The following is a 15,930-nucleotide window of genomic DNA, read 5'->3' as shown; positions in this document are numbered from 1 at the left end:
TTGGAGAATTTGCTGAAAGCCAATAAAGCGATTTTCGAATATTAATATTTCTTTTTATTCAGTGATCCCGAAATTAAAGGCAGCCTAAGTTCGTCCCACTGTAAGTTACTATGATAATGTGGTTATTTTTGGCGTCAAAGGTTGTGATAACCATCTATAATAATTCTTTTAAGTTTCAAGTATATTTATTTAAATACACTTTTCATACAAAAAATGTATATAATAATTTTGTATTATTTTGAAAGAAATTTTTTTTACAATTTTTTAACTACAAAAAATTATTGTACAAATTTCTTAACTAAATTAGTAATATTATTACAATACACACTCCTGAGAGTGAAAATCATAGCTTAGAGTACACAAGGCATTTTTACAAGTCGGCAATCACTACCTGGAAGCCCATGTAGACTGTTGCACCCAAAGCAACGAAGAATGCCAATGCGCGACTGGGTTGTGGTACAACAACAACAGCATAGACAATTGTGTGCACAATGCGCGCAATACCCACAGCGCGGAAGAGATTGATGGCCAGACCAGGGGTTGGGTCGATCAGTACGTAGAGGAAGCCAATGATGAAGAATGGCAAAATGTTTTCCAGATCATTGCGATGAGCTCTGAAGGTCAAAGTATACAAAAGGCGTTTATAGCATAAGATTTAGAAAGGCACTTGTTTACATACCTGCGCACGCGTTCAACATCGGGATTATCGAATTTCACTTTAAGGCGTTTGTCCATCAAATCCTCGGGGTTGGCGAAGGTCTGCAAAGATAAAAATGTGTGTAGGATTGAGTAAATGGTGCGAAATACTTATTTAGATGTCGGTTTTGTGGATATCTAGTTTTATATATTAACACTAACATACTTATATTAACATTAAACTACAGTCAAATATATTTCAGTAGTAAGCAATTTAAGGGGTCAGTAGGGCAATCTTTTTTTAATTTTTTTTTTGCATTTTCTGTTCCCTTGAATTAATGTAGAAACCCACTTTACCATTGGAAGGTTTTGAAAAAGGCCCAATGATAATAATACCGCTCGATGTTGGGAACGCTCGGAGTGCACACCTCAGACTTTAAACGCGTTTTTACAAAACACCATTTTTTAAACTGGCGGACATGATTCCGGTCGAACTACTCAACCGATTTCCTTAATTTTTTTTTAATGTTAAAAAAAACGCCTGGCTATCGTCCCTACTAGATTGATATTTTTTTATAATTTATTGACAATGTTATGACAAAATTTATGTAAAAAAACATGGGGAATAATTAAAAAAAAATGTTAATTACTTTTTTTTATCACATTTTTTCATGATTCTAGGAGGGACGACAACCATTCACGTACTTTTTAAGAATAAATTCGGTTTTTGTGTTTCAGATGATCCAAACATGAGAAATCGGTCCCCCAGTGAAAAAACGCATCTCATTCACACAGTCATTTCTCCGACAGATGTCATCAAAAGTTTTGTTCCACCATATACCTCATGATATGTGAAAAAAGTTGTATTGTGGAATAAAAATTTCTATGAAAAAAAGTCAAAAAACAGGCCAGATTACCCTACTGACCCCTTAAATTGCTAAGTATTAACATATTTTATGTTAAAAGACATGGACGGCCAACATGCCGGCTTCTGTTAAAACACACTCTATTTTTCTCTGGAGAACGAGTGTACACGTAATTGTTGAAACTTCTCCATCCTCTTCACCCAGAGACTTAATTTTGTTCGCAATTTCTTTGTTATTTCTCTTTCTAATCAATTGAATAAAATTTGTATGGGTGATTTTAATCGATCGAGAGTGAACTGTTGCCTACATTTAGGAGCGTTGTGAAATGATCAAACTTTTATTAAATTTACATTTTTTTGTTGAAAACCTAAATTGTACCAAGTAAATAAGAATTTTTGTTAATTATTTTGAATAAATATTGAGATTTGGCCATTATTTCTTTTTTCATAATTATTAAAGGTCTTCTAAAACCTTAGGGTAGAGTTAAAACAATTTAATTTTTAAAATTTTCAGTGTAAAACCTAGGATAAAAGTAGTATTAATTGAAACTTTTATTTTTTATAATGAAATATTTTGTTAAAAAATAATTTGCTCATCGCAACCCTGCATAATTTAATCTATTTTTAAATTATAATAATATTTAATTCTAAGTGAATACCCTTTGCTGTTATTTATATGTATTTGGCGTGCCTTATGCTGTAAAATTGTATACGAGTGTATACATAAGTATTTATGTACATACATACATATATGTATGTCATTGCATTGCGTATTTGTCAACGAAGCTTTCAAAGCCTAAGAGTAGAAAATGAGAGAGCGTGTAAAACAGTAAATGCATTTTTCAATTGAACGCGTACAAATTCCTGCCTATCATTAATATTTGTCCTGCACTTACATTTACACTTGCTTTTGTTTATTGTACACATGAAAAGTCTTAATGGCTCATTAAAAAGTCTAAACGATTTATGGCAAACTGCTTACCAACATTTGCTTATAGGTGAAGTCTCTACGCAAATATGATAGAAAATATTTTCAATTCGACTTTAACCTCATCGCTTTCTAACCGAGATGACGGTGCAATATCTCTCTCAAATTAATGAATATTCATGCTAAAAATTCGATTTCTGTTATATCACACATACCTACATATAACAGAAATTAACTTTAATTTATATCATATATAAGTATGTACATGCCTACATACATATATCAGAAATCAATTTACTTTGATTTGCCAAAAAACATGCATATTGTTTGTGATAATTTCAGTGATTTACCTTTGTCCGGAAGCGTTGAATTGCCGTCAGCAATGACATGAACAAAAGTTTTAGAACCAAAACTGCCGACCAGAAGACATAGGCACTGAATACTTCATTATCAAACGATATCAAATCTTTTGCCGCCATTTTACTTTGACTAAACTTCTTTAATTTTCTAGAAAATATATAAAAATGTCTACGACCGGTAAAATTTACTGATCTGTCGCCTTAGAAATCAACTGTCCAACTAATTTTAAGTTGCCTCTGAAAAATTTGTCGTTGACTCGCTGAATCGCCAGTGAGCTTTTGATAGCCGTTTATACATACATACGTATATACAGTTGTAGATTTTTTTACTAGCGACATATTTACTATCTGCTTTGCTCTACTCACGCAGCGCATAAGATAAGCAGATTCTCAGAGTAATATTCGCCTAGTTATTGTACATAGTACATTGTATATGAACATTTATGAGTTCTATACTATACATATTTATGTATTTTGCACAGTTTCTGATAAAAAAATCTATAAATATTTGAATGTGCCAACATAAGCTTTTAGGTATAATCTCTTCGATAGCAAATATCAGCGACAAATTGTCATTCGATTATAATCTCGGCGCTCTATAGCCGAGATGACGGTGCAATATTGCTCCCAGGTAGCGTATTCATGTTTCTTTTATATGTATGTACTACTTATATACATACATATGTATATATGTTAATTATTATAATATTTTTACTGACTCAACCTTTGTCTTGTAGCGTTGCATAGAGAAGACATATACACAGAATACTTCATTATCGTAGGTTATTAGATGATCTCGCGCGTAAAATTGTCGAAAAAGTCTTTTCGTATTTCTAATCAAATTTCAATTTATATATATTTTTTTATTTATTTGGTCGACCATTTGGCATTTGGTATTATAGCATTTTTCCGCTAGAGACATCATTCCACTAGTGTTAAACTTTTCTGGTTTCTCGGCGAAAAACTGCGACAAGTAATTTTCATAGGCTTTTCTTGAAGCAAAGTTTACTTCATTAAAGGAGTTCTGCATTGACCGAAATAAATGGTAGTCCGATAGTTCAAGATCAGGACTATATTGTGGATGCATCAAAACTTCCCAACCAAGCTCTCCTAGTTTTTGCCGAGTCAACAAAGATATCTGTAGTATAGCGTTGTCCTGTTGGAAGACGAAGCCCTTTCTGTTGATCAGTTCTGGCCGTTTTTTTCGATTGCTTGCTTAAGTCTCATCTGTTGTTGATAGTAAAATGTAGAATCAATCGTTCAACCAGCTCATAGAGGATGATTCCTTTCCAATCTCAGCAAACACTCAGTCCTTTCGAGGCGTCAATCCTGGCTTTGCGACTATTTGCTGTAACTTTTTTTATCAACTTCCCCAAATTTATTTTTTTTAAATCTCACCTTTCCCACATTACAGCTGATCCTGCTGTTCCTATAAAACTCAAACCTCAAAAGTATTCAATTCCAAATTTTTGAAGTGAAACCTTCTTATGGGAGGGTTTTGAAATCTCGATCGGCAACCTTTTTGGTGACGCTCGCTCTAACGTAGTAAGTAAGAGTGAGAGGCCTCCGGTAATCGAGCGAGAGTGAGACGGACTACCTTACGTCTCGTCTATCGGGCGAGAGTGAGAGGCCTTCGTGTATCGTGCGAGAATGAGACGGAAGACTTTCTGTCTTTCAGGTCATTCTCTGCGTTCAGGCGGCGTCGCGATCGCGGAAAACAGCTGTTGGTTTCTAACACATATCATAAGCAACGTATTTTGTTTTTGTGCGTGTCTTCATTACTTAAATCGAGAGTTTTGTGCAAATATGCCGAAGTCGGGTGCAGAAAGGACAAAAACGTGGCGGGAGAAAAAACGGGCGAGTGAAGGAATTGATCAGAATAGAAAACGAAAAAAAATAGAACTGAAATTGAACGAGATAGCAGGGAACGGAGGCAAACACGTGCTAACCTCTTACGTGACAGTGTGGACGATAGTGTAAATAATCCAGAGAATGAACTATTAGCAACGACTTCGACTCATCCTCCTCCTGATTGTGATGTACATAGTGGTGATCGATTACAATATTCAAACTTTAATAAGTTTAAAACTGCACATAAGAACTTTCACCGTGATTTTATAAATAATCCATTCGGTTTTACGTGTTGTGTATGTGATAGATTATGGTTTAAAAATGACTTGAAGACTCTATCCGTTGAAAATGAAATTCGTATTCAACAAAAATTTCCAGAATTCAGAAGTAGTAATGAGCTGGCATGCACCAGCTGTCGCCAGGCTTTGAGGAGAGACAAAATTCCAACATTGTCGAAATGATTGAGACTTAATTCATCATATTCATAGTAATATTATTGTATCTTGAAAAAAGTATAATTATTATGATGAATAAATTAATATTTACTATCAAGAAGTGTTTGACACGTGATTAAAAGGATTCCTCTCCCTCTAAACATAGAAAATTAAATAATCCTTGCCGATCCAATCATTCAGTTTCACTTCTATCGCGTGTCTTCATGACACGCCTATTTTTTTTTTTTTTATATTTTTATTTAATAAAAATACACCTCTTTCCAAAAAGTTTTGCATAAAAATGATTGAGTTTCTTACATATTACAGTCGACTACACTAATACTCATATTAAATAAAAAAATATTCCCGTTATTTGTCTAACTCTTACTTTAAGAAGAAAGCTTTGCTGTCTTTGTCTCACATTGACGCTCCTAATACACGGCTCGAGCTACTTCACAAGCCATGTAGATGGTGGCGAAGACGGTGACAAGAAAAGCTAAGAGGCGACTCGGTTGTCGCACTGGAACAATGGCGTAAACACAGGTGTGTAAAATGCGTGAGATGCCCACGGCTCGGAACAAATTGATGGCCAAAGTAGCATTGGGATCTAGCAGCACATACAAGAGGCCAATGGTGAAAAATGGCAGAATATTCTCTAGATCGTTGCGATGCGCTCTAAAGAAGTGTTAAGAAAAAGTGAAAATTTCACAAACAAAATTATATTTTAAAGGCTTACCGGCGTGCTCGCTCCACATCTGGATCGTTATATTTCACCTTGAGTCGTTTGTCGAGTATATCCTCCTCATTGATGAAGGTCTGTAAAGATATCAAGAGGTCTGCTATTAGATTTTCAGAGACTGAAAGTACTTATACAACATGGGTTGAATAATTTTTGTTCTTTGATAAAATCGCGTTACATGAGATTTCATCCAATCGTTCTCTGCCGCATTTTTTTTTGTTTGTCCTTTATAATTAGTAAAATTTGCTAGTGAAACTTCAAATGCTTTTCTTTTGATATATAAAAAACCAAAAGACATATGTATGTTTATATATCATGTGTACATATTTGTAGAAAACTTTGCTGGTCTTTTTTCAATTCTGAATACGCCGGCCGGCATTTATGGTAGAAACGAACACCTGCTTTGATAACATAAATATTATATAAATACACCCATACATCACTTAAAGCTCACTGATATATATTTTTCTTCGACAAGTGTAATCACGTCCACACGTGAGAGTAACGAAACGCGAGAATCACGAAATAAGAGAGAGAAAGTAGGTAAGGTAGGCAAATTGGAAACTTCTCGCAAATCCAAATGTAAATGCCGAGTAACTAGCCATTAATGCTAAGTAAAAATTGTTGAGTGTTTATAGTATATAACAATATAATTGAATAATCATTACAATAATCACTGTGATTAGCTTGCCTACGAACTGCAGTTATGATAGTTGAATAAGAAAATTATAAAATATGTATTTAAAAATATTAAATAATTCTAGAACAAACGAGAGTAAAATCGGTTTAATTTGAGAAAGCTTGTTTTAAATACAGTAGGAGAGATAAATTTGTTAAGGGGTCATATATGTATATGTAAATATACGGAATTATGCTTATGAAGAATGTGGTTCTAATAGATTTAAGCGACGAATGCACTTTATTTACTTCAGAAAGACAAGCGTACACTAAACACTAATAACTACATATTTGCATGGGGCATTTGACATAGAAAAACTCTTACTATTTTTGCCATTATAAATTCCTTATCTCCTAAGAAATTTAATATTGTAATCATATGAAGAAATCAAACTATAATTTGTCTATACGGGTCGTGGACTCGTTGGACTATTTTTTATGGGTGTACATCAAGACAATAATCTATTCAGGCGTAAGTGAAAGACTGAATGGAAAGAAGTCTGACCTGATCGGTTGACAAAAACTTGTCACATTCAAACACCAAATTTCATAAAATCAAATCATTAGAATTTCGGTTATTTCATTAACTTTTCTGTTCTTTACCTCTAAAAAATATCCTTTATATACGTAAATTTGAATATAACTTACTATATTATACGCACCATTGTTCTGAAACGCATGAATCCCGTCAACAGCGACATGAATAACATTTTCAACACTAAAATTGCGGACCAAAAGAGATACGCTTTGAAAACATTGTTTTCTAGTGTGAGAAGCTCGAGTGCTAATTTTGCCATTTTCGATTTCACAATTTTATGTACATCATATATACATATGTATATCTACTGAAAAAAAATGTGTTTTAAAACAGAAACAGAAAAATATTTCAGAACAGAACAGAAAAAATTGTCTGTAAATTTTTTATATATGTATACTGTTCGTTCAAAATAATGTTTAATCACTTTTTAAAAAGATCACGAATTCACTTTTGCTTCGCAAAATCAACAGTTTCATTTGACATCCGCAATTGCACTGATGGAATACTAATGATCAAATAGTTTTCTAATAGTTAAACACAAAGTTGAGAGGAAAACTTGTTTTCATGCATTTCAGATTCCCGCAGCATTGATGGAAGCTTTGTAAATATTGCTTAGTAGTAAAAAAAACTTGTTAGGTTATCACAGCTAAACTGTGGCTACAATCAATGCATGTTATGGAGAACATTTTACGTATTTAATAATCTAGAGCTTTGATCCTCAAATACCAATTTACCATACTTTACAAAAATTAAAGTTGCAAAAGCACTTGTTCAACTGTTATTTGTAACTCTAAGAACTGATTAAGAGCTATATACATATTTCCAAAAGTTGTCGTCAAAAAGTTAAAACTAAAAGGGTGTAACATACTCCAATGAAATCTGGTACTATTTTCTTTCGGTAATTTTTCGTACCCGAGAACCAGTCGACATAACCAGGTTTGAAGTAAGGATTGTACTCGTAATATATCTCTTTTTTCATGAAGCTAAGTTGTTTATCCACAGACCTCCGGTATATTGATTATTTTTATGAAACACACCAACAGCAAGGGTCGTTTTTAGTCCTTCAATATTATGATCAATTTTCATATCCAATCGAATATTTTAAGCTGAATGGATAAGGCAAGCGAACCTTTTCTAAAAGCTATGCAAATTGAGTATCTTATCAGGAGCAATAAATATGATGGATTGTAAACCGGCCCCAAAAAATGTCATCCAAAATCTATTCTACCAAATGTCCAGAAAGAGCACACGCACCCACCTATCGCTTTTTATAATTCATGACCTGTCCTCATATAACCTAAAGTGATATCGCTCTTATACATGTTAGCTACCCAAATAAAGCTTCAATAAAGCTTTTTTCTCTAAGTATGCAGCTTTTCGAGTTGTATAGAGCTTTAAGCTTCTTACACTGAAAATAATAATGTTGAATACAAACATATTGACAATTGTTTTAATTCAGTTGTGTTTATGTTATCACCCACAGCTGTCATAGATATGCTCAGAAAAGAGAGGCAATTGAAAAGCTCTAGCTGAAAATAAACTATGTGACCCGTTTCGTCTGAAACCGTATTGTGTCAAAAAATATGAACTTTTATTTTCAATAAAATATCTCAAAACATATTGATATTTACAGTATAAAATCCAAAGGTAGAATGAAGTTCTTCTAAATATTAGAAAGATGGGTTTTAGAGGAAGGTATGGTTTGATTTTGACTGCTTCGGGATCCGATTCTCGATATGTGTTTCGATTTTTAAGCTATCTATTATAAAGCCATAGAAGCTGATGGTATATTAATCAAGTAGTTTTCCTATTTGTGGGATGGTTTCGCCTATTCTCGAACCGAAAACCGTTAATGAAAACTTTCATAATTTTGGTAGCAAAAATTGTATAATTTCGGCTCAGTTTGGCATCTAAGGCTAATGTTAGAGTGAAAGCGAGAACCGATGCTATAAGATGACGCTACTTTTAACTGTAAATCGCTACATGTGGCTTCTTAAGTAAAACGCTCAAAATTGTCACAGTGAGAGCGAACACCAAAGTGACTTCCGGCGACCTCAAGAAACAAAGCGCGAAATCAGGTTGTGTAGTGATTTATCGCTTGAACTCTTTTTGCTAAGTAGTCCAGTCATTTAAGCTTAAATTAGGTAAGAATCTCGAAATTCGATATACCCATTTATATGTAATATTTACAGACATATAAATGGGCATATCGAATTCCGAGGTGAATTTACTGTAATGACTGAACTAAAGACCTTTCAGAGTTTGCCGAAGACTTGCCTAATGATTTTAGGGAAATTGTTTTATACCGTTTGACTAAGCTTCTTCGGGTTAAGAGAAGTGGTTTGGGAAAAGTTGAAGCCTTAAGTGGAAAATAATGAATTTGTTTCGTTAATTATTTGGTTTTTGATGATCTTTTGGAAAGCAGAATTTCATGTTTTCGTTCCATCCTTTACTTCCAGAATAATTCTTCTATTTTTATAATATTCATAAACAATTGTTAAGGCCAAAGCTATGCCATGGTCGTCATCAAAAGGGGGGTCAGTCATCCGAGGCTTGCTGTTTTCTTTCATTGGGGGTGATTTTTTACATGGCGGGTCCCAAACCCAGCGCACAACCCGCCTTCTCACTTTAGTTCGCTTTCAAACGGATGTTCTTAGGCTACGCAGAGGAAGTCGTGAGCTGCTTGAGTCATATGTAAAAGAATCGACTCTGGCCACTCCCAAGTGAATGGCGATCAGAGAACTTTCCTCACTTGCGTGAACTTTTACACATGACTCACTATATGGTGCAGAGGCTTGGACGATGACAACAACCGATGAGTCGACGTTACGAGTTTTCGAGAGAAAGGTTCTGCGAAAGATTTATGGTCCTTTGCGCATTGGCCACGGCGAATATCGCATTCGATGGAACGATGAGCTGTACGAGATATACGACGATGGATGAATGGATGGATGTCCGGATGGATGAAAACACTCCAGCTCTGAAAGTATTCGACGCAGTACCCGCCGCGGGAAGCAGAGGAAGAGGAAGACTTCCACTCTGTTGGAAGGACCAAGTGGAGAAGGAGCTGGCTTCGCTTGGAATATCCAATTGGCGCCACGTAGCGAAGAGAAGAAACGACTAGCGCGCTGTTGTTGACTCGGCTATAATCGCGTAAGCGGTGTCTACGCCAGTAAAGATGAAGAAGAAGAAAGCTATGCCATATTTTCTCATTTAAGAAAGGAATAAAAAGAAAGTTATAACTGAAGTTATGATATACGTTCCTTATAAACGATGGTAAAAATCCAAACACTCTTACCGAACAAGGTAACTCTTAAGATGGTATAACCTCAATATTTCTCTAATAAAAGTCAGTTACTGAATACGCTCTTCCACTCAAACTTAGCCCTAACCTCAATTATTTAAGCTAATTTCATTTGCTTAGGTCATAATGCGCTTACATCACGGTCCTTAGGGCTATATTTCGAGCAAAGTTCTAATTCGTGTTCATATGACGAATAACTGACTCATTACCCATTTAAGCATAAGTACATGCACTCATGCGCTCACATATATATATGTATGTATGTATGTAGTAATTATAAATGCAATAAAGTGCTATTTATGACCGTGTTCTGTTTGGAGTTTTGAATCACATCATTTGCGCTGCGTAAACAAATTATGGAACCATAAATTAGCGCATTCACATGGAAGTCACATACGAGTTGCCTGGTGAACCATGTGTCTACTGTGGATTCCTAAGTTACGCACAGTCATTAGCGGCACAACAAAAGCTGGCACAAATTCTAAACAAAAGCGGCTAAATAATTGTGCCACAGATGCGTGTGTGTATGTTTGTATGTATGTATTTAAAAACTGTGTCAAAAAATGGCATTTTAGAACGATTTAGTCTCCTCAATAAGCTTTAGACTACTTTTTTCGCCTAATTTCGAAATCTGTTGCGTTTGGGAATAATTGTTCTTAGCTAATTAATCATGAAATTATTTTCTACATTAAAGTGTGGCAATCGCGTTGGGAACACAAAAATATTTTTTTTTGTCTTATTTTGTTTTGATGTTCGACTCTTCTGCTATCATATGCTTGAGACGCTCTGTCTGGCACTCATATTCCAAACCCAATTTGTTTTGTGCTTTTTTGCTGTTTTCAAGTGCCTTCGTGTGCTCTTTTCTGCTTGCACTGACCCCCTAAAATGCGCTTTTTATTCTTCTTATCTCTTTGTTTTCACTCTAGCAGCGCTTCCACTCAACCCATCAAGCTATTCCATCGAAAACCACATGCGGCTGCCTCGTTCCACCAAGCACTCATATGAAAAGCGTATTTCCTTCCTAAAGTGTAATTAATTAATGCTGGCCACTATCATCATTGGTCCATCATCTGCCTGCTTCGTTCATTCCATTGCCTCATTACGGCCGTTGTAAATACTGAAAATGATTGTTTTTGTCTTGCAGTCGCAGATAAATAAGCGAATGGAATGTTTCGAGCATAATTCCATACATTTCCAATTGTAATTTGCCAATCTGTCGATTATGTGTAACGTCAAATAGTATTCGGGTGCCTCGATTTACAGCTACGACTCTCAACAGTTCACTTTTTACCTTGGATACGCTCGTTTCGGTTCTCTCGCCGAGTTCGGTTTATTGGCGAATGGTGTAAAAGGATATGTGAACGGCTGAGTTATTAGATTTGTTTTGATAAAATAGATTGTAGTAGCTTGCATTTCTGGTATTAGAAACCGGGCGTAGTGGCTCGAAGTGAGAAAAATGTCACACAATGAACGGAAAGCTCATTTGAGTGCGATTAAATTTATGGAATTGGTAATACATTTATTACTATATTTACGTATAATAAGTATACTACCGTTAAAAGGCTGGATGTGCTTTCGGGATTCCCTGTGATGTTCATAAGATAATTTTTTTTGAGGTTCCCTTAGTGTTTTAGAAACAGAAAATTTGTGGACAGAATGAAAACGAAAACTAAAAGTGCTAGAATGAGGGATAAATAATGTGTATTCCAGAAGGTAGCTCATTGTCCCCAGCTGCGGAATGGAAAAAGGTTGGAGCTCCTTTGGCTTCTTGTGGTCTATTACTGGATTGAGACCAGCTCAGCAAGCGTTGGTGAACTACCAGCAGCTGTGCAATCGCAAGGTCCTTTAGACCCGGGATAATTCGGAAGAGTCCATGGTACTCTTGGTTTTCAGCATGGTTTACTTTTCAAAGGAGTTCTAAGTGAACACTGCCTGATCGAGTTTCATGCCGTTAAATAGCACATATTACAGTAAGCCAGCAACATCAGCTGTTTTGAACAATCCACTTTTGCCAGATCAAGTCAAGAACATCTCGGATTTCATAGCAGCCATCTAACCTATTCTAACCTTCCGTTTTCTGATTTGTGGAGACTTTCAATACTAATAAGAATAACTCCATCATATGGATCATACTATATGAGTGGACCTGTGGATTGGTTCCCGATTCAAATTTTAAGATCGCAAGACAATTTTCTAACCGAATTCTGGTAAAGGATCTTGCAGAAAGTCTGGTGGTGAGGTTTTCCCTCTATATAAACAGAACGAGTTAATTTTTTCATACAGTGAATAATAATTTGTCTAAATTTAAAAATTGGTCGCAAAGAAGAAACTCTTTTTGGCTATTAAAGCTCATGTCAATGTTCAAAACTCAGGTTTGTGCTCAGTATTGTTTGCCATTTCATTGTGGAACAATGTTTAGAAATCGTTCAACTTTAGTACGAAAATTCACGTTCTCACGTTCATCTTGGGGCCCAGGATTCATTACTGAATAATATTCGACCGAATTGGCTACGTTGAAGACGCATTGAAGAATATTGCAGCCGTAGCTGAGTGTGTTCACGAAGACCGTGGATAGTCGATTCGGCGCCGTTCGCAGCAACTCGGACTGACGTACGGAACGACTTAGTGCATCGCTCTATGGGCTATTGAAAAGTTCCAAGAAGATCCAACGTTTTTGAAACAAATTTTGTTCAACGATTATGTCCATTTCTGGTTCATTGAGTATGTAAACAAGCAAAATTGTCGCATTTGGGACGGAGACCAGCTTGAAGAAATTCAAGAGAACGGTATGAACGTAACCGTCAATGGCCACCAAGATCGTGTGATATCACATTGTTAGACGTTTTCCTATGGGGATGTATAAAGTCCAAAGTCTATGTGGACAACTCCGCTTCGATTAAACTATATTCAACTTTATAAAGCAAGGATTATAATATTTTCTAAAATTTAAGATATCATCATCTTTAAAAACTTCAAAAAACTGTTGACATAATGTAAAAAATACAACGTGGGCTTATGCGACTGATGAATTCAACACCTTCTCGACGTTGAATTATAACGAAAGACAAGGATCAGTTCTGAAATTAGAGATCTCTTAAGAACATACCTCCTATTAGAGTTAGTGATGTTGTAGTCTTCAAAATTTCAATAAAAATTTAAATACTACTCTTAAGATACTTTGATGAATCCGGATCTAAAACTGCGCTGCAAAAAGTCTTCGCTGAAGATAGTATAAAGAAAGTATTCTACAATCATATCTGTAGAACCAGGCGATCTTGTACATAATGTGAAGTGTTACAACTTCATACGAACACCCACCACAAGTCTATACAAAAGACTGGAAAATTTGTTAAATATTCTTTAAAACTAATTTGCAAAAGTAAAACGTTTCACATACACAAAATGTCAACAAATCCCACCAGTTTTTCTGTCATCCTCAATTAATAAATCAAGTCTAAAGTATTTTTTAACCCAAACCCAACCCGCGACTAATCCCACCAGACACTCCTCTCGTTAATTAACGTTGAAACTTAATATGTAAAGTAAAAGCATATATACATATCTACCGTTATTTATAGTTACAAGCAGTGTTTATCAACAATTTTACTCACACACCAACCGCATGACCTATTTCTTGTAGGGATTTTCCGCCGCCTGCCTGGCATTGCATTTCTACAGTTTCGACGACCGCGACATACTGACCTCATTCGTAGCGACGGGCACCTTTTCCGGCTACATAATAGTGGTTGTGGGTATTTTCGCAGGTGCGTACAAGGACATACTATATAAAGTGTCGCCAACTCGAAATTATAATAAAAAAAATAGCAACTACATAATTGAATGACTTTATAAATTTGTCAACAGGTGTCCTAATGCGTGCGCCCATACACAGACGCATCGACATATTCTACAGCGTGCTCGGCTGTGGGCTGTTCATCGCCTCGGGTGTGTTCATAATCGAGGCATGGGAATTTTCATTTCGCACACGTACACGCGATTTGGCGCTCATTAAGGCATCGCTGGCCATTGTGAATGGGGTGTTGTTTGGCTTCGATGCGATTTTTACCTTTCGTGACAAATGAGAGCGTAACACAAGCGGACGTCGTTGGACGGGAGCGGGTGGAGGGGGATTGCGATGATGCGTTTCCGGAATTGCCAGAATTTTATAGAGTTTTTTAAGTCATAAAGCGCATGCATACAAACTTATACACACATAAAATACATTTCTCATTACAACAGTTTTATTTTTAGCTCTAGTTTGTACTCATACTAGTTTTTCTGCCATTTTTTAACTACTTTGTTGTTGTTTATTTAGATGCTTTTTGGCGTAACATTTTTCAAGTCAAATAAAATTAAAATTTTTGTGCCCTTAAATTACATACATACCTACTTATATACTAGTACATATGTATTTCATTGTATCTTCTTTTTATTTAAACTGTGAGTCAAGAAATTCCTAATGTTTTCGTGCTATTGCTGGTTTTTAACTTTTCACTTCGCAGACAACAGATGTTTTCTGCTTCAGTATGTACATAAATTTGGTGGAAACTTTCGGCAAAATATGCAAACGGCAGGAACAGAAGTTTTGCAGCTTCAGTCAACCAAAATTCAAGTATATTCTGCTGCTAGTTTTGTAGGGAGGTTTTTGGTAGTGTTTTATATATTTCGAAGCATACATAATAAATATAATACACACCAATCTTTTATGGATATACACATGTATGAATGTATATACTATAAGTATATATTCAAATCGTTTTCTATAGCAAGATGTCGTCATTTCTGTTTTTTCTTCGTATATCTTCGTTTAATGGCGAAAGCTGTGACTTCATAGCTGACTTAGAATACGCAATAAAATGTTGCGCAACATATGTATATACATATAAAATGTTGCTAATATGTTCTGTGCAACTAATTCTTGTTTGTTCATTGGTTCTACAACTCAAAACAAATCTCATAATGTTTAAAATATCACTTCTTTACTCGCAAATTGTCTCCAATTCGCAACCCGAAGTAAAGCCCAGTTTTCACTTGATCTATCTAATTGGAAAGAGATCTCATCTTATTCTTGATACCATATTGAAAATATTTTAAAGCTGAATAGTTGGAATCACTTAAAATTCTTCTTTGAATTCGCTATATGGATTCTGATTTCAAAGCTGGAATTGCTGATAATAAACACCACGGTTTCCATATAGAAAACAGCAAAACCTTGAAGTTATGGTCCCCATAACGAGTCATCCTATCTGAATTCCTATACTCTATAACAGTTCAAATCATTTATTAAACCCTAATATAATTTCGAACTCTTTCAAATCTGAGAACGAATGGTCGATGTGAATCCGCTGATGGATGATTTTTTATATCTTGAAGTGGAGTAAGCTTCAATAGCTTTTAAACGATACTCCTTTCTTTAGTCATAAAGAATGCTAACTCAAATTTAGTAGCCGGCGAATTTGGGACCAATCATTTTGTGGATTGTTGTGCCAGGTACTAGCAAATTTAAGAGAAGAAGTAATTCACACCTAACCGCGTCCACCATGACCTTGTTTTCGCAACACTTGCTCTAATTTATTATGTATTTTGAGAGTTTTAAGG

General features: G+C 35.3%; 2 protein-coding genes across 2 annotated transcripts; one reads left to right on the top strand and one right to left on the bottom strand.

Annotated features, from left to right (window-relative positions):
- Window positions 1–237: 237 nt before the first annotated feature.
- On the bottom strand, window positions 238–7,494 carry LOC105224360 (uncharacterized). The gene is made up of 6 exons (XM_049455766.1): window positions 7,153–7,494; window positions 5,810–5,889; window positions 5,508–5,748; window positions 2,780–2,989; window positions 680–759; window positions 238–614 (listed from the first exon to the last, which is right to left on the bottom strand). Exons 1-6 carry the CDS (start codon window positions 7,285–7,287, stop codon window positions 371–373), a joined length of 990 nt encoding a protein of 329 aa, XP_049311723.1. The 5' UTR covers window positions 7,288–7,494; the 3' UTR covers window positions 238–370.
- Window positions 7,495–11,566: 4,072 nt separating this feature from the next.
- On the top strand, window positions 11,567–14,656 carry LOC105224359 (uncharacterized). The gene is made up of 3 exons (XM_011202417.3): window positions 11,567–11,842; window positions 13,973–14,096; window positions 14,197–14,656. Exons 1-3 carry the CDS (start codon window positions 11,789–11,791, stop codon window positions 14,412–14,414), a joined length of 396 nt encoding a protein of 131 aa, XP_011200719.1. The 5' UTR covers window positions 11,567–11,788; the 3' UTR covers window positions 14,415–14,656.
- The last annotated feature ends 1,274 nt before the right edge of the window (window positions 14,657–15,930 follow it).

The sequence above is a fragment of the Bactrocera dorsalis genome, chromosome 4 (genome assembly GCF_023373825.1).
Source record: "Bactrocera dorsalis isolate Fly_Bdor chromosome 4, ASM2337382v1, whole genome shotgun sequence".
NCBI classification, from domain to species: Eukaryota; Metazoa; Arthropoda; class Insecta; order Diptera; family Tephritidae; genus Bactrocera; species Bactrocera dorsalis.
The sequence above is the reverse complement of the archived record's forward strand: the minus strand, read 5'-3'. Positions and strand labels throughout refer to the sequence as shown.